This window comes from Pongo abelii, chromosome 2 (genome assembly GCF_028885655.2).
Source record: "Pongo abelii isolate AG06213 chromosome 2, NHGRI_mPonAbe1-v2.0_pri, whole genome shotgun sequence".
Lineage (NCBI taxonomy): Eukaryota > Metazoa > Chordata > Mammalia > Primates > Hominidae > Pongo > Pongo abelii.
The window spans coordinates 5,708,851-5,728,028 of NC_085928.1; the positions used below are offsets into that span (position 1 = coordinate 5,708,851).

Below are 19,178 nucleotides of genomic sequence, written 5' to 3' on the forward strand. Positions count from 1 at the left end.
TAATCTGAATATGAATTGTCACATTTCATCCTCATGACATCTCCCCTCCCCAATATAACAGCCCTGAGAGTTTAGAATTTCTCTGGCATCAGGCTCCTGGGCCCAGGCAAAGGTGTGGCAGGGAGGAGACATCTGTCTCAGGAGGACCTATTCCCAGCCACTGTGGTGGAAGTTACACGCTGGGAAAGGATTTACTATTTGTTTCTGAAAATACAGTGAGGGCCTTGCCACAGGGAGTGAGAACTTTGGTGTGCTCTGCTCGCATCGACAAACCAACCTGTGAGCTTCTCCACTAAAGAAGCAAGTGAGCATCACAGCGAACCAGAGGCCACCGCCATCCCCCAAACCAGAGGCCACCGCCATCCCCCGAACCAGAGGCCACCGCCATCCCCCGAACCAGAGGCCACCGCCATCCCCCAAATCAGAAGCCACTGCCATCCCCCAAACCAGAGGCCACTGCCATCCCCCGTGGGCTCCTGCCTGGGGCTGCTTACGCAGCAGAGGCAGAGGTGTGTTTACTTTCCCTCAGTGGAGGTGACGGGGAGCTGCCACTCTATCAGGGGTTCCACAGGCCCCTGCCGTGGTAAGGGGCCTCCATCGAGTAGGGAGGCCTTGGGGTAGCCCCCAGAAGGCTCCCCACATACTGCTCCAGGCCTCCTTTTCCTAGCCTTGCGACTGAGCCCAGCTTAAGAGGACTCAGCTGTGCTCTCTAACCTCCTAAGGTCTGAGGTCACTGCACAGCCCCAAACGAGTGGGCCCTAGGCAAATAATTTAGGCAGGTGGAGACCTGACGCTGGGCCTCAACCTCCGCAGTCGAGGGTCCCAGAGGAGGGCAAAGGTTGCTCCTCCTAGAACAGCACAGTGCAGCGCCCAGAGAGCTGTGAGGGAAGCTGGCATTTGAACCCCACTGCCCCCTGGGAAGCCTGGCTAAACCAAGCACAGGCTTTGGTTTCCATAAATACCCGGGCCCGTGATGTCACCGCCCCGTGCAGACTTTCACAGCCTCTGCTGCTGGCGTGAGGCCCAGCACACAGCCGCTCTGCTGCCAGCCCACAGAACACCTGGGCACACAGCTGGACACTGATGCCACCGTGCTAGGGGCGGTGGGCTGGACCTTCACCTGCCCTTGGAGGACGCAGCATCCTGCCCACTGCCTCAGCCTGCCTGCGACCTTCTATCAGGCATGGCTGAAGGGCTGGCCATGGGCGTGCTGGGCAGAGAGTCTTTTCCTAAACAGGCTATGGGCTAAACCAAAGCCAAAACAGTAGGAGCCGGTTTGGGCACCCTGAATGTGGATCTGGGAGGGGGGATACCTGCTCTCAGAGTTGGGAATTTCACAGCCTGCTGAAGACCTGCTGACTAATAGCCTTTTTCTCATCGTCATCACCAACAAACACCTCCGCTGCAGGGGCCGAGCGCCGGCATCCCTGCTGGGTGGCCAGCTCCCTCTGCAAGTCACCTGCACATCCACCTGCCCCTCCCCCCACGATGCCCCTCACTCCAGCTCCCAGCTCAGCCGGGCCCCTCTGGCCTCTGGCTTCAGGCAGAAACCTGCCACATATACTCACAAATAGCGTCTTCTGCAAGCCATCCTGTGTGAATCCGTTCTTCCCTGTTCTGGCTCCCTCTCCAGCGGGGAGGCTCAACGTGTTTGCAAGAGGAGCAGGCGGCTCAGGCAAGAAGTGGAGGGGAATAAAATTAAATCGCGGGGCGAGTCACATTCCCGGGGGTGGCGGGCTCCTCCAGGGAGGCTGGGGCGGGAGCGGGGGGCGGCGCCAGCAGCGGGCTGTGGAGGGCCCTGGCACGTAGCGCGCGCTCACACTGTGCCCAGGAGCGAGCGAGGACGTCGAGTAACCGTGGTCGCCAGGTTGGACGGGGGCGTCCACCTCGCTGCTACCTGGGCCCACCTTGGGATTTTTCCCTCCCGTACATCCGGGGTGCGGGGCGCGGGGATGAGGAGGAGAGGGTCGAGAGGAGGCTGCCCCGGGTTTGCTCTCGCAGCATCCGGAGGAGTGGCGGGCGCGCCGGAGCCTCTCCCCCGCCCCCCCCGCGCCCAAGGAGCAACGTAGTGCGGCCGCGCCGGACCAATCACCGAGGCGCTGGTCGCCATGGCAACAGCAGCATCAGGGGCGGCCGCTCCGCTGCGCCCTCGCGGCAAAGTCACACACCCCGCGGGGCGCGAGGCGCCGGGCGCCGGCCCCTTCCTGGCCCGCGCTGGAAACCTGGAAGTCTGTTGCTAAAATGCACGCGCCGCGCGGAGCCTACGATGACACTACTTTCCAAGGCGGCTTCTCTGCCTTCGGCACTGAGACACGCGAGCCGCGGAGCTCTCGGGGCTCTGGCCCTGGAGTGAGGCCGGCCGACTCCAAGGCTGGCTCTGCCACTGAAGGGCAATGAGACCTTGGCAAGCCGCTCTCTCCTGGGATTCTTGATTATGCTACTGTGAAAGGGATCATAACAGCTATATCATGGGGTTCCAGGAGGGCGCACCACGCCAGCAGCTGCACGGCGGATGGCAGAGCAGTCCTGTGCCAGTCCTGTCCCAAAGGGGGCTGCACGGGGTCAGGGAGACTTTCTGGTCTAGCTATGGTGTCTCTTCCTCTCCTGAGGACCTTCCATGTGCCGGGCAAGTATCTGCCCTCATGATGTTTACAGTCTAAGGGGAAGACAGGAAGTAAGTGTGCAGATATAGGATTGCAGGTGGTGATAAGTTCAGGATGAAGAAAGCAGGAAGAGGGGAGGCAGGGAGCCCAAGAGAGGCGGGAAGGAGGCTTCTGCCATCAGACGGGGTGGTCGGGAAGGCCCTCTGTGAGGCACGTGTGGCTGAGACTCGGATGATGCAAGAAGCAGGGGAGGAGCTGGCGTCAAGGCTCTGAGGCAGAAGGCAGCCTGGTGTATCTGACTGGCCCAGAGGAGGCCAGCGTGGTGCAGTGGTGAGATAGGGAGGTGGAGGGGAGAAGCGCACATCCATCCTCGTTCCCACACCCGCCTTTCCCACACAGATTTCTCTCTTCCTATCTGATGTTCATCTGATCCTCTCTGCTTCCTCATCTGTAAACCAGGAATCCCAGACCTATCTCAGAAGCATGTAGATAATATTCTTCCGTGCATGGTAATCCTCAAGACAACCCCAATGAGGCCTAATATTATCATCCTGCTTCGCGGGGGAGCACACTAAAGCCAGAGGTTCAGCAACTGGCCCAAGCCACATAGCTGGCTGGCGGTGTAGCCAGGGCAGCCTGGCTCCAGAGTCTTGGCTCTTGACTGCTTGAAACCTGCTCACTGGGAGGAACAAATGAGAGAGGGAGTAGTTGAGACTGGGAATCGGCTGGACATGGCTGGCAGCCCACAGGGCCATTTCCCTTCCTCTTTCCATTCTCTCCACACTCACACTCACCGAATTTAGAAGGAGTGATGCTGCATCCTTGAGTTCCATTCCATCCTTTACAGGGGAGGAAATGAACCTCAGGGGGTGAGCGATTTGCCTAAAGTTGCACAGCAAAGAGTGGCAGAGGTGGGACTAGGACCCCATTCTTCCAGCTCAGTGTCCTGGTAGGGAGCAGAGGTTGGAGCTGCGGCCTCAGGTGGCCGAGGTGAGGCATGGATCAGAACTGCATGACACTTCCCGATCTGCCCTCTCCAGGTGAATCCATATGCACGACCAATCTTCCTGTAGCACGGACCTCCCTCCCTGAGTCATGTGAGGAATTCATATTTCTGTGGGTTAACATGTTGCTGAGCCCGCCCCACCCCTCTCCTCACTGGAGTTTCAAAAGATTTTAATAACATCAAAATTCAGCCACTGCATCAGGAGGGCTCACTTTGTGTCAGGTCCAGTTGTTTCATGGTCTCAGTGAATTCTCAGAAGCGCCTTACGAAGTGAACATAATTACCACTCCTGCTTAGATGGGTTGCACCACATACTGGGGTCTCCCATCAAGGCAGCAGCAGAGCCCAGACTCTAACTCACAGCCTGGCTCAGGCTAGAGCAATGCCCCTCTCAGTCGCCTTGCTCAACTAGCGATTCTCTTCTCACTTCCATCTTCCAGAGGAGGAAACAGGCTCAGAGTGGTGAATTGGATGCCTTGAGTGTGGAGCACCCAGCGTCCCTTTCCTGGGCTTCCTCTTTTGCTCCCTGGGAGGCCCATGACATGCATCTGCACATCCGTTGCTTCTTCAGCACTTCCTCTTATAAATGTACTCTCCTTTTCCTTCCATGTTATGTTGTTATTTCAAAGCAGGGCAAATGGCAAGGACCCTGGCATTCAGAAACAAATGCCAAGATTTTAGGCTTTTACAAAACATCATTTACAGGGCACTTGGGCAGTGCCTACAACCCACCTGCGCTGGCACGGTTTTGATTTCTGACATTCAGTATCCGGCGCCGGACCAGGCACAAAGGCGGCTCCAAAAAGCTTGGAGCTGGGATTCCAACTCTGATCTCTGACTACGGAACCCACAAGTTCATCCCTTCAGGCAGCGAGAGGTCAAAGAGACTCAGAAAAGGGGCGTGCCCACCTGTGCAGGCTGAGCTTCACCTACCTACCTCATGACCCCAAGCCCTCGCCATCCAATCTCAGGGCAGATTTGTCAGCCGCACCTCCCAGATGCAAAGCCTGTAGTCGTGAGAGGGTCCTGATCACATAAGAAGTGAAGCTACAGGACTCTGGATGGAATTGTCCACTTTCCTCACTTTCTCAGCTGTAACCAGATGTCTGGAGTGGGAAGCAGGCACAGCCAGCTTTGGGGTTGCTGCCCTGTGACCCTGGTTGTATCACAGAATCACCCACCCACTCACCCACCTCTGCAGGCTGGAGACTAAGGCACAGTGGGAACCTAGCATTCAGACAGCGTTTTCATCCCCTGGAGTTTCTGTAAGTGCCCAAGTTCACCCCTGCCCTTGCCTCATCATTGTGGACTGCAGGAAGCCACCTGGATCAGAAGGTGAGAGCAGCTGCCAAGGGGTAGGTCTAGAAACATCTCACATCCATCTCCCCTCCCTCAACCGGAAAATTTCCACCCTGCAGGCTGGCAGGAACATTCCTGCAGATCGGCTCACTCCTGCAACCTGCGGCCATCTGTCCCCAAGGTGGGAGGAGCACAACAGCATTTGGGAAGAGGGAGGGCGGAGAAGGTTGGAGCATGCAGTCCACAGATCTGACAGTCACAGAGCTCTTCAAGGCAGGGAGCCCCGAATCCCAGGGATTCAAGGTCTTCATCCAGGGCTGGGCAGAAGTGAACCCCCCACCCCCACTGCTCCGTTCCAACTGTGGAACTGCAAAGCCATCAACACTCTGACTCTTTAAATCTCAGGACCACACAGTCTTCAAGTCTGGGGACTTTATTTTCTTTTAGCTGAAGCTTCACATTTTAAAGAAATGAAATCCTAACTGCACAAATGATAAGAAAATTTATTCTCCTTAAACAAAATAAAGCCCCCTTTACCTCCCACCCCCTAAATCTTATTCCCCTTTCCAATCTCTGCAGAGGTGACTGCTGTCATCTGTTTGGAGTGGATCCTTCCAGAACTTTTTCTATGCATTTATCTACATATATATGCCTACAGAAAATATGAAGTATTACATAGACCCTAAAAATGGCATCATTTTAAAAATTTCTTTCTTTTCTTTTTTTTTAAAGACGAGGTCTCACTATGCTGCCCAGGCTGGAGTGCAGTGGCTTTCACAGGAGCAACCATAGCACACTACAGCCTCAAACTCCTGGGCTCAGCGATCTTCCTGCCTTAGCCTGGGACTATAGGCATCCACCACTGAACCCAGAATATTATAAATTTTTTTATAAAAGATTTAAAATATGCCAAAAGGCATAAAGATGAATACCGTGAACTCTGATATACCCCTGACCCACTACAAGAAACAACATGACGAATATGATGGAAGCCCAGGGTCACCGCCTCTGTTAAATCCCCTCGCCAGCCCTGCCCTCCTCCCATCCCCATGGTGAATTCACTCCGTAGTGAATCTCCTGCATAGAGAGGTATCCACAAACCATATAAACACTTGTGCATGTTTTTAAACTTTACATAAGTAGGATCACATTGCATATCTTTTTCTGCAACTCTTTCCCCACTCGGCATTATGTCTGGAAGACTGAATCACGGAATCTCTAAACCACAGACTCTTCCATGCTGAGTTTCCAAATCACAGGCTTTTCTAAACATAGACATGGGCTCGGGCTCTGGTGCTGGGGGGACCTCGCTGGCAGGCTTGTGCAGGGCCCTCCTAACATCTCTGCCCAGCCCCACCCCTCACGTGCAGGTGGCTGACGGAGGGAGGAAGCAGCCGGAAGCAATTATCTCTGGAAATGTGTGTGGGATTCTGGAAGCCTGGCAAACACCTCCCTCTGCAGCAAACCAAATATCACTGAGGTGCCCTGTCCCCTGTCTTGGGGAAGAAGATCAGACCCTGGCCCTATAACAGCTGAGCAGCAGTCTCTGATATGCTCCTGAAATGGAGCATATCCACTGCTTCTCGATGCTATTTTGGAGTCCTGGCTGATGGAGATCTGAAAGCCACGAGGGCTGGCATCGGTCCCCACTTGCCGCCTTGCCAGGTTTGCTGCTGACTGTGCCAAGGATGGTCGTGGCCAATGGAGCCTGCTGGGGCCGCGGATGAGTGAGGGAGCTGTGGCCCCGCAGACACTCCCTGAAGGAGCTCACGCTGCACGGGGCACGCTGGCTGGAGGAAGGGGGCGTGGGAGACAGACGCTGCTTGAGATGCTTCAGCTGCTGCAGGACTCAAGAGTCCTGCTCCCCTGGGGAGAGAACCAGTGAACACATGAGCAGAGAGCACCTAGAGCAGCCCCTGTGCTTCTGAGCCTCTACTCAGGAGCCTGTGAGAGGCCCCTGAAGGATGCAGGGGGGTGTAACGTGAGCGAGAGAAGGCATCATTAAAAAGTGGTGGTCAATGGCAGGACAGGATGGAGCAGACACAGACACTAAATCAGAGATGCTGGGCCCCTGTGTGCAGAGACAGAGCCCCAGGATGTGGGCTCCCTCCCGCACCCAAGGGCTACCATACCCCTCCTTTCTCCCCTCAAACCTTGCACCTCTCAGCAGGCAGTGTAGCCTGGGGGAAGGCCAGGAGCCTCCTCTGCCACCAGCTGTGGGATTTTGGAAGGGGACCCCACTGCAGCCCCTCATCTAGATGCCGGGATTAACAGGGCATCTACGTCCACCTGCAGGTGAGAGCTGCGTGAGCGTGCACAAGTGGAGCAGTCAGACCAGGGCCCGTCCAGCTGCGTGCTCTGCCGGTGTTTGCTTTGTTGTTGCAGTTGTTTTGGAGCCAGGGCAGCTGGAGAGTTCACAGGAGGGACATTCATGGGGCGCTGGAGCCGGAGGTCTGGGCTGGGCAGGGCTGGTGCCTCCCTCTCCCAGCTGTCCCAGGGGGTTCTTCCAAGCCTGGCGTACCTTGTGCCAATGACCCTTCTGCCCCTACTTCTCACCCTTCCTGTGTTCATATTGGCCTAATATATTTATCTCAATTTAAAATAATTTTCACTAAAGCAGAACTTTTCTATCAGTATTGTAAATTGTGCATTTCATGTGCTAGTCACTTTCCTCCACCAATAAACATTCAAAGAAGTACGACTTAGATTTAGAGAGAAGCACCGCTCCCTTGAGGCCCTCGCAAGGCCCTGGGTGTCCCAACCTGGGAACTCCTGCACTGATGTTGGGGTGCTAGACAGGGTAGGTGCAGAGCAGGGCCAGGCCTGTGGAGGCTGAGTCAGCACAGACGTGCATGTGGAGTTGGGCTGTGTGTAGGGCAGAGGGACCGGCAAGCATAGGCCACTGGCTGCCTGGCCCCATCCCTGTGGCCCTGAGCCTTCCCAAACCTCATGCTCCATCTGCCCGGTCCTGCATCCGTAAGTGCTGACCAATGCTTGCTTTGGGTCAGGCCCAGGCCAGGCATGGGAAACAAGGTGAGCCAAGGCCCCATCTCCTGCCTGGAGGAAGGGAGCAGCATGCCTTGGGCCGTGGTGGACACCCAGCAAGTTTCCTGCCCAGCCACTTGCCTCCTTCTGGTTGCCGCCTCTTTAATCTCTGGGACTCTGAGGGAGCCAGGACCAGGGCATGACTCAAGCAGGGCTGTGAGAGGCAGGCCCAGACGTTTGCCAGTGTCATGGAAACAGAGAACATCCCACCTTGGACCTGAGCTTACCCCTGAGAGATAGAGGCCCCTTCTTTACTGGGGCCCCCATGGGGAGGAGCCTGCATGAGAAGCTGCAGGTTCTCATCACGGGAGCCCTGGGCCAGCCACACCTGAAACCTGGAGGTTATGCCGCCCATATGCCCATTTTACATGAGCCAGTTTGAAGCGGGCTCACTGTCACACAGAACCAAACGTTCTAATTCAAGCACCTTGTAATAGTTACAATATTGAGTGAACATGATCACAATTATAATATGGTAGAATTGACTGTTTTGATGGAAATGTAGATCAAATAATACTGCGTAAGATGAGGGAAGGAGGGGCAAGGTTTTTGAGAAAAAGAGATATAGCAAGGAAAAACAGAAGCTTCCTGGAGGACAAGATGTTGAAACGGAGTCTTGAAGGATGGGCAGAAGCTTGTTAGGCAGACAGTGCATGGAAAGGTATTGCTTGCAGATGGAACAACACGTGCAGAGGCTTGGAGGTGAAAAGCAGCAGAAAGACATGAGACTTAACCTGCCAGGGGTTTGAGCTTCATTATGAGGGTAATGGGGTCCCAGGAGGTTTCTGAGTACAGGAGGGACATGGTGAGGTTTGTGATTAAATAGATCCCCTCATGGGGGAAGGATTAGTGGGGAGAGATTAGAGGCTGGGATACCAGAGGAGAGGTTGGGATGGTGACTCTGGAGGGAAGAGGTAGAGGCCTGCACTGAGGCATGAGAGTGGGGATGCAGAGAAAGGGTATTTTGGGAGAAGCGTGGGTGGGAGAGGAGAGATGGGGTGGTGACAAGGCATCCACCTGCTCGTCGACTGGGTGGATGGTGGCACCCTTTGTCTATACAGGGACACAGGCAGAGGTGCAGGGTGGAAGGAGACATAACCCCTGCCCCCTTTGGATGTGAGGTGCCAGGGAGACCCCTGGGGAAGAGTCCAGGAGGCTGTGAGGGTCTGGCTGGAGGCTCAGCCCTGCAGGAGAAGACAGGAGAGAGTGTGAGGGGTGAAGACAGGTCAGACAGAGCCCTGGGGACATGGACATTTAAGGGAACAGCAAAAGCCGCTGCAGGGGTGGGAAGAAACCCAGCGGGCATCCTTACCCACAGCTGCCCGCCTACCCTCCCACGGCCACTTCCCTGGGCAAGTGCGCTCCCTCCCTGCCTCAGCCTCAGCCTGGGAACTGGGCTGTGCTCCCCGGCCCCCGCCCTGCCGCTGTTCCAGGGGATCTGCCATCTGTCCTGTCCCGCCACAGTGACTCAGGCCCTGCCCTCCTCCCCAGGGATCTGAGCTAATACAAGAACAACATTCTTAGTAAAAAAGAATCCAAAATAAGGGCTAAGCTTTATGCTCAAAGAAGTTCTTCACAGCATTATTTATAACAACAATAAACAAGCTAAAACCTCAAACAAATGTTAAGGTAAATGTCCAATATTGGGAGCTGACTAAAAATGCAAGGTTTCTGCATACAGTGGGATATTATACAGCCTTTAAAAGAGATGTTTACAATGTTTGGCAATAACCTTGATGATTGCGTAAAAAAAAAAGCAGCTTATAGTAGCGCATAGTCAGTATGAATATAACAGCGTGTCCGTAACACACAACTAGAAAAACGTCTGGAAGGACACACAGACATGCCACCAATAAGAGTTGGCATCTCTGGGTGGCAGAATAACTGGTCAGCTTTATTTATTCCTTCAACTTTATTGATTTACTTTTGTTTTATAGACAGGGTCTTGCTCTGTTGCCCAGTCTGGAGTACAGTGGCACAATCATAGCTCACAGAAGCCTCAAACTCCTAGGCTCAAGCAATCCTCCCACCTCAGCCTTCCAAAGTTCTGGGACTTCAGGAACATGCCACTACATCTGGCTAATTTTTAAATTTTTTATAGAGATAGGGTCTCCCTTTGGTGCCTGGGCTGGTCTCAAGCTCCTGGCACCAACGGATCTTCCCACCTCGGCCTCCCAAAGTGTTAGGATTATAGGCATGAGCCACCATGCCTGGCCTCAATTTTCTTTATTTTTCAAAGTTTCTACAACAGGCTTAACAATATATAAAAAAGTAAAATATATTACTACAAAAATTTTTCGGTCATCTAAAAATCACTGAAAACACCAATGAACTAATTCTAAAAGGGAGAGGAGGCTGGGATTCTGCAGGGACCAGTGCACAGGTTGGGAGTCGGATGTGGGTTTGAATCTGGCTCCACCACCGCCTGGCCCAGTGACCTTGGGCAGGTCTTCGCTCCTCTCTGAGCCTGCTTTCCCTCTCTAAGAATCTATTCTGGTCCTCCCGTTCACAGAGGGTTGATGTGAATACCAAATGACTGAACGCATTCAATGTGCTAAAGGAGTGGGTACTGCATGACAGGTGCTCGACAAAGGCGACCAAAGACTGCAGGGGTCGGTAGAGTGGGGTGAATGAGAGCAGGGCCACCGGGCAGCACAAGGGGTGCAGGCTGTGCACTGCCCAACTCCATGGGTGCAGCTCCTTTATCCTTGAGTGGAAGCAGTGGCCCCCGAGTCGCGCAGAGCAGCAGCGTGTGGTCATGTGGTCTCTGGAGTGCTGCATCCCAGCTCTGTCACCTACTAGCTGTGTGACCTTGGGCAGATTTCCAAAACTGAGGATAATAAGGGAATCAACGTGTTGGTCGGCTGTGACAGTCTGATGATCTAATGTGTACAGGTGCTAATCACAGCAAATGGCTGCCGAGTGCTTATCGTCACCCTGCACACCGCTGGGCACACACAGTCTCACCACCCCTGACTCTCTTTTTATCCCCGACAAAGGGCAGTTAAGCTTCTTCTGCAGTTTCCTCAGGTCAGGGCTGGGGAGGAAGGTGCAGGCCTGGACCGCTACAATGGCTGGGGTGCTGAGGCCAGCCTCTCAGCTGGCCTGGCACCCAGCGGGCATTCTCTATGGGCTTTCACACTGAGCACTGCATGGCCATGGGGCCCAGGTGCCCACCTGGCCAGCCTGGAGGTCAGAGGCAGGAGCTCTCTGCCGTGTCAGTCACTGGCCTCTCAGCATTTCCTTGCAAGGTTGGCTGCCATGCTGGGCCCCTCCCTGCCTCCCCTCTTACTGTTCTAAACCACCCCTAGCCCTGCACTCGGAAGGATCTGTTTAACCTGAAACCTGACCATGTCGTAGCTCTGGTTCCAACCCAGTGCTGGTCACCCTTGGCTCTCGGAGACCTGTGCAGACGCCTCCCACTGCCCCTCCTGACCTTCACCTTCCTTTCCGGCCATGCCCCGACTCATGCCACTCCAGCCAAGGGGCCCACTGTCAGCCCCCCACTCCCAAGCTCTTTGCACGACTGCCACCCTCACTGGGAATGCTCTTCCTCCCACACTCACTGCTGGCTTCTTCTTGTGGCTCCAGGCATGGCAGAGTGTCTATTCCTGCCCCGCCAGCTCCCTCACAGTCGTCGACCTGGGAAGGGACTCTATAATAATTACACACTGGTTTACTATCATGTGGTCATCTCTCCCACTGGAATGTGAGCCTGGTGGGGGCAAGGACAGTGTCTGTCAGTCACTGCTTTATCCCCTGTGCCTGATAACTTGCAGGTGCTCAATTAATGCCCATGGACTGAACAAGTTGGCAGCTGAGTGACACTAGTGTTCAAGGAGAGAGAGGACCTACGTGCCTACCCTGTCTCCCATTAATGCAGATGGGGGCTGAGAGAAGGTGGCAGTTCCCACATTCTCCCAGGATCTGAGTCCCTGCCTCAGTCACTCACTGGTCCTTCACTCACTGAGAGGCAGTGTGGCAGCAGATAACAACCATGGAGTTAAGAAGACAGGGCTTCAAATTCCGGCTCTGCCACTCACCTGCTGTGTGACCCTGGGCAAACGACTCAGCCTCTCTGGGCCTCCTCCTGTTCCTACTCTGAACAATGGGGTGGCACACTCGGCTTGCTGGATAAGTGTACCTGGGAGGGTACTCTGACTGGGTGTGCATTTCCCACTGCACAAATGCCCATCCCAGACTGGCTGAAAGCAGAGGCCTTGGGGCCTGCGCTGCAGTCAGAAGCCCGGCCTGTGGCCACATGGTCTCTAGGCAGCCTTCCTAGATGCTTCATCTGGAGAACAGGCATGAAATGGTGCCTCCTCCAAGAGCTGTGGCGAATAAATGAGGGGACACATGTCCCGTGCTTAGCTGAGACGGCGCCTGGCATACACCTTGCCAGAGTGTCAGTGACCTAAGGACGAGACCTCGCTCCACTTTCTCCTTGTCTCCCCAGCACTTTGTGCGGAGCCTGGCAAGGAGCCGGAGCTCAGCGACTATTTGTTGAGTGAGTATCTCTCGGTCCCCACTTCATGCCAGGGTCCTGCCCTGGAGGAGTACGCAGTTTTCCAGTGAGAGAGCCTTCCCCCGACCCCGTAGCCTTCCCCAGGGAGGTGGGGTGAAGGGGTGGACTGAGGGGAGGGCAGAAGGCCATATGTACCAGGGGCTCCAAGCGCATGGCTGAGTTCATGCCTCCTGCAGGGTCTCTGTTCCTCTTCTGGTGGTTTCTAGGGTGGGGTGGAAGGTAGAAAAAGAAGAGAACTCAGTTGGTCCCAGCTGTGGTGGGGGTTGTGGGTTTTTCCAGCTCAGGTGGGGTTTTCAGAGGGCAGCTGCACCTGACGACCTGGGGCCTGGCTAAGTAAGGCGTGGGGCACACGGCAAGTCACCCAGCCCAGGGAACGGGCATCACTACATAGGTGGTGTGGAGCCTGGGGCCCCCAAAGCTCCTTCCACACCCCACATCCCCCCTGACATACTCATCTCAAAGCCTGTGTCCGGATGCTTTTTCTGGCCTGGCAGCATCCCAGGGGGTAGCCTGTTCATTCATTCATCCAAACTTTACTGAGCACCTACTGTGTGCCAGGCAGTTTTAGGCACCAGGACTTAGTGGTGAATAAGACAGATAGAAAAATCTGCCTCGTGGGGCTGACCATCCAGTGGAGGAGACGGACATCAGATGATGATGGGTGCCATGATGGCCCTGGGCACTCCGATGGCAGAAACAGTGTCAGCAGCATCTGCCAGTCCCATTCTCCTGCCTGCCATTCCAGGTGCCTAAGCCTAGAACTCTGGGATGGACAGAACTGAGGACAGAGGAGATGGGCCCAGCTTCAGGCTCTGAACCCACTCAGCTCACCAGAAGTCACTGGTACAAAGCGGTTTCCCAGGATCATTGGCCGTAGTAACCAAGATCTATGCCCAGAACTGGGGAGGCGATAGTCTTCCCAGTCCTGCTCAGACCCCGTCTGGGTCTCAAGCTCAGCTCTGGTTCCTGCCCTGAGAAAGTGATAAGGGGAGCCTGGGCTATGATCAGAGGGAGTGTGTGGGATGCAAAAGGGCCTGAAGATGTCACCAACAAGAACAAACAGCCTCGGGGTAGGGTAGGGGGGCAATTCTAGCCCCCAAGTCCTTGTGTAGGGTTGTCGTGGGACAGAAAAACAGGTTGTTGGGCTCAGAGGCCATAGATAGGACCCTCAGAGAAAGAGGAACAGGGAAGAGTGCTAGCATTTATTGAACTCCCGCTTATTACGACATCTCCTCGGATGCCCCAAACAGCCATATGAAGAAAGCTATTACTGAGTCCATTTTACAGATGAGAAAACTGATGCTCAGAGACGCAAAGAGACCTGCTCTGTGTCACTCAGCCAGCACAGAACTGAGCCGACCAGAGCAGCCCCAGCAGCAGCAAGGGTGATGTTAGGAGGATGCTGACTTCGGCTCTGGTCGGGGCAAGCACCCTCATCAGAGCTGCCTGCTGAGAGAGTGAGATCCTTGTCATGGGAAATGTGCAAGCAGAGGGGTCGCGTGGAGGGCGGGGCTTCATGGCAGACAGGAACCCATCAATGTGTAGGGTCACCTTCAATACTCGTTCAATCCTGGGATTCTGACATAAGAAGGATAGTGTGTTTAAGGACCAGAAAGCTAGGCCTCCGTGATGGCAGCCCTGCCAGCAGAGCCTGCAGCAGACAGGGCGTCCAGCTGCAGCCAGGTGGGTCCTTGCTGGAGTGAGCACCCACAGTTGACAACAGCGCCCCCTTCATAGCCTCTTTCCAGTTTTACAGGCTAGTGGTTGTGATGGAATAGCAGTTACCAAAGTGAACCCCCTTGAAGCCTTCAGGCCCACGTGCTGTTACCCCATTTCACAGACGGACAGAAGGCCCGAGGCCACGTCTTGGACTTCCGTCTGAGACTCGTCGCTGGCCTCAGGGGCATGTGGGTATCGGCCAATGCGAGGCTCTCGAGGCTGCCCAGGCCCTTCCTGCGGGGAACACAGACATAGTGCCTTCACCTCTCTCTTCAGACAGTCCTCACCTGCAGGTGGCTGTCACCTGCTATCCTTACCCAGGGAGGGAATTTGGAAGGTGGCTCCATGCGGCCCCTCTGCTTGCACACTTCTCCTCTACCCCCAGTCTGGCTGGTAACTTGGGCCACCGCAGGGCTGGCGCTGGAGGACTGAGGTCACTGGTCACCCAGCCTAGAGAGACTGTTTTGAGGCAGAGTGGGGTAGGCAGGCTGAGGACACAGCAGGCATGGACGCTGCCCTCAGACCTCAGCTCAGATCCTGATCACCGCTTGCCTGCTGTATGACCCTGGGCAAGGGGCTGCTGACTCTGAGTCTTAGTTCCTATATGGAAAATGGGAAAGGCAGATTCCTTACCCAGAGTGGACATACGTGAGGAGGGTGACAGGAGATGATGCCAGTTTGTGCCCACCATGGCGGGGGTGACACAGCACATGCTCAGTGAGGGCTGCTTGTCACCATCATCATGGCGGCGCTGTTGGCCTTGGAAAGCCTACCTCAGTCTCCATGCTGGTTCAGCCCTGGGAGAGGGGTGTGGAAGAAACTGGCACACAGAGCCACCCGCAGGGCTGGGAACCAGCGGGCGTCTTTTTCCTGGGAGGGTCAGGGCCTTTCTTCACCCTGGTTGGAGCCACTGCCTATTTCCGTATTGCGGTGTATCGTGGTAAATGCAAATCAGACCAATCCCGCCAGCTTCCCACTGCACTCAGAACCGAAAGCCTGATTCTGCCCCACAGTTCTGCCACCCCACACCCACCTGCTCCCTTCCATGACAGCCTTGTTCCTGCCTCAGGGCCTTTGCATCTGCTGTTCCCTCCCCCAGCTCTCTGCACAGCTCTCTCTTCAGGTCTCAGCTTAGCAATCACCTGCAAGGGAGGCCTTCCTGAGCACCCTTGAAGAAGTGGCCCCCAGGTACTGTCTCCCCACCCAGTTTACTTCCTCTAGGCCACTTACAGGCATCCTGTTTAATTGTTCTTTCTCAACATCTGTCTTCTCTCAAGAAAATGTCCTGTCCACAAGGCAGAAAACCCCTGTCTTGGTTATCGTGGCATCCCCCAGTGCACTGAATGGGGCCTGGAACACAGTAGGCGCTAATAAATGTTTGCCAACCAAATGAATGAATGACCTCAAGCCACACTCCCTCATTCACCCCCAGCTGGTTCGGGGCGAATGTGGGTGCCACACTGTAGCTCTACTTATTTCACATGCCCCACCCTTTGAAGGTTTGGTGAAAATCCCACCCCAGACAACATTCTTCCTACAGTCTAAATCTACACTGGGTAATTACTTTTGAATCCACACTAATAATAGGTCTTGTGAGTATAGTTTATTTGCTGCGACTTTAGTTAATGGGCTGGATGGAATATTTGCATCTGGAAAGTTCCCCTGATGTTTTAAAGAGCTCCCAAATTCATCCACCAAAAGGAAGAGAAATAGCAAGAAAGAATAACTCAGAGAACTGCGTTGTTGCCTCTTGGTGCAGGGGAGGCTCTTGGTGCAGAAAGAGCCCCAGAGTGTGTGCAGGAGGTCTGCAGGCAAGTCCCTTCACTTCTCTCAGCCTCAGTCTCCTCATCTGTAAAATGGGTTGGTAAACCTGGCTGGCAGGGGAGGAGACCGTGAATCAATCCAAAACCTTGACAGTCGTGATGACTTTGCAATTTGATAAGAGCCTCTGCACCACTATCCCAGTCATGTTTTTCTTTTAACTATTTTTAGTTAAATGCATTTGAAAGGGAGTTTTTCTTTCACTACCACAAATGGAAAACCAGGATCACTTGCTGTCTTCGTCTATTTTGTGCTGCTGTAACAGAATATCTGAGACGGGGTAGTTATAAATGTATTACTCACAGAGATTTATTGCTCAGTTCTGGAGGCTGGGAAGTCTAAGGTCCAGGGGCTTGCACCTGGCAAGGGCCACCCTGCTGCATCCTCCCGTGGCAGAAGGTGGAAGGGCCAAAGAGCACTAGGGAGGGATGGGGGCCGAACTTATCCTGTTTATCAGGGCCCGCTCCCAGGACAACTACCCTACTTCTGAGTTAACATGAACCCCTCCTGGCCCAACCCCCTCTTCAAGGCCCCAACCCTCACTGCTGCTGCCCTGGGGACTAACTTCCCAATGCACAAACTTTGGGGGACAAATTGAAACCACAGCACTAGAGCACAGTCCCCCCACCCTGTCTAACACAGCCTCTCCCTGTTTCTCTTCTCTGGTGCCTGGTGTTCTGTGATCCACTGATCACTTTGTGTGTTTACCATCTGTTTCTCACACTGGATTAGTTTCGTGTCTGTCCCGTAACTGCTGAGTCCTCAGGGCTTAAAACAGGGCAACATGCTCACATAGTGGGTGGCGAAGGAACAGATGAAAGTGGAGGGGGAAGAGGAGCTGCCGGCCATTCGTGCACGTGCTCACCCAGCACCTGCGTGCTGACGACGCCCTCGCTCGACCTCTGCTCACTGCAGGGCCGAGGTCCAGATGCCTCCACCACATCTATGAGAGCACAAGCTTAGTATGCCCAGGCCCACCAGCTTCCCGAAGGCTGCTCCTCCCGACTCCTGTTCTCTCCAGGCCCCCACCCACCCACTCTCACTCCTCCCAGCCTCCACACCCCTCCCTGGTTCCTGTCACCCTCCCCGCTCCTCTGAATGGCCTTAGTACCCTCCCTACCCTCCTTGATTCAGCTCTCAGCCAGACCAATCCTTTGGCTGAACCTACGTGAGACCATGGCCCTCTTCTGCTCAGTATCCTCCAGAGGCCCCCACCCCACTCAGAATAAAAACCCCAATCCTTGCCATGATCCACGGGCCCTGCTTTACCCCCTGGGCCTTATTTATCCCCCTCCTAACTGTGCCTCAGGCACACTGGCCTGTTGCAGTTTCTCCAGCTCCAGCTCCAGGCTCTCCTGCCCCAGGGCCTCTGCATATGTCATGCTTTTTGCCCAGGGGGATATTCAAAATATTTAACACAGGCACTGGCCCCAATCACTCCAAAACACCTCCTGCTAGGCTAAGTATTAATTCCTTTATTGCAGACCCTAGGGACATCTGAAGAGGGCCAGGAGAAGAGACGGCAGCAGTGGGCGCCCCTCTGGGGGTCCAGACAGTGGGCTTTAACCCAGGGGCATGAAAAGATTTCAGTATTGTAACGACAGGTGTGTAACCGCTGGACATCTGCCCTGACTTGGCCTGGCCCACTCCTCTCCTATTGGCCAGGAGGCCCCCTTGGGCCCCTCCCCAAAATACACTGCCACACCCCATCCTGGCCTTTTACTTTTAGCACTTGTCACTATAAAACCGCACAGCCCTAAAATATAAACAACCCAAGTATGCATCAACAGATGATGGATAAACAATGCGATCTGTCCATACTATGAAACATTATTTAGCCATAAAAAGAAATAAAATTTGGGGAGCACTGGCTCATGCCTGTAATATCAACACTTTGGGAGGCTGAGGCGGGAGGATTCCTTGAGCCCAGCAGTTTGATACCATCCTGGGCAACACAGTGAGACTCAGTCTCTACAGAAAAAAAATTTTTTTAATTAGCCAGGCGTGGTGGTGCACGCCTGTAGTCCCAGCTACTTAGGAGGCTGAGGCGCGAGGATCTCTTGAGCCCAGGAGGTCAAGGCTTCAGTAAGCTGTGTTTGTGCCACTGCACTCCAGCCTGGGTGACAAAATGAGACCCTGTCTCAAAAAAATTGTTTTTAAAGAAATGAAGTACTGATATATGTGACAACATGGATAAACCTTGGAAACATGATGCTAAGTTGAAGAAGCCAGACACAAAAGGACACATCTTCTGTGATTCGAATGGTATGAAATGTCCAGAACAGGCAAATCCATAGAGGCAGAAAGCAGACGAGTGGCTGCCGGGGACTGGGAGGAGGCCTAGGGAGCATGTGGACGGCTGCGAATGGGTATGGAGTTTCTGCCTGGAGTGATGAAAATGTTTTAAAATGTATTGTGGGGATGGTTGTGCAACTCAGTGAATTTACTAGAAAGCATTGAATTGTACACTTTTAAAAACACTGTATATTTTAGGCCGGGTGCGGTGGCTTATGCCTGTAATCCCAGCACTTTGGGAGGCCAAGGCAGGCGGATCACGAGGTCAGGAGATCGAGACCACCCTGGCTAACACGGTGAAACCCTGTCTCCACTAAAAAATACAAAAAAATTAGCGAGTGTGATGGCGGGCACCTGTAGTCCCAGCTACTCAGGAGGCTGAGGCAGGAGAATGGCGTGAACCTGGGAGGCGGAGCTTGCAGTGAGCCAAGATCTCGCCACTGCACTCTAGCCTGGGTGACAGAGCAAGACTCTGTCTCAAAAAAACAAAACAAAACAAAACAAAACAAAACTACTGTATATTTTAAATTTCTATATTCTATATTTTGGTTTGTTTCCCTACCGTTAGCATGCTAGCTTCATGAAGGTAAGGATTTTTGTCTGTTTTATTCACTATACTCTAGTGCCTGGAATACCATTGGTATTCAATAAAATGTGAAATGAGTGACTGAATGAGTGGATGTATGAATGAATGATTGTAATCTGAGCTCAAGGTGCTGCTCCCCGGTGAGTCCCAGCACTCAGGCACACCCCCATCCCGTGTTGCACCTCTCTGTGTCCATGTGTGCCACCCACTGGCTGCAAGTCCCCCACAGGACATGCTCATGGAGTCTGTGGGGTGATTGGTGACAGGGCTGGTGCAGGG

The 19,178-nt window shown here is 54.1% G+C and overlaps 1 protein-coding gene and 1 long non-coding RNA gene across 6 annotated transcripts in view; one reads left to right on the forward strand and one right to left on the reverse strand.

Moving 5' to 3' along the window:
• Nucleotides 1-19,178, reverse strand: part of IQSEC1 (IQ motif and Sec7 domain ArfGEF 1) — a 397,805-nt gene that overhangs the window by 177,559 nt on the left and 201,068 nt on the right. Inside the window, exon 1 of one of the 5 annotated variants that reach the window (XM_054551253.2) lies at nucleotides 1,569-2,029. The exons of 2 other annotated variants lie outside the window; for them this stretch is intronic. In XM_054551253.2, the coding sequence (XP_054407228.1) occupies nucleotides 1,569-1,591 (23 nt within the window). In that variant the 5' untranslated portion in view covers nucleotides 1,592-2,029. Of the gene's footprint in view, nucleotides 1-1,568; nucleotides 2,030-19,178 lie in introns of those variants that run through there. 2 more of the 5 variants (XM_054551249.2, XM_054551250.2) reach the window with 2 other exon arrangements.
• Nucleotides 3,902-6,564, forward strand: LOC129058426 (uncharacterized). Its single transcript, XR_008523493.1, has 3 exons — nucleotides 3,902-4,944; nucleotides 5,028-5,089; nucleotides 5,641-6,564. It is a non-coding gene; the product is annotated as an uncharacterized LOC129058426 (long non-coding RNA).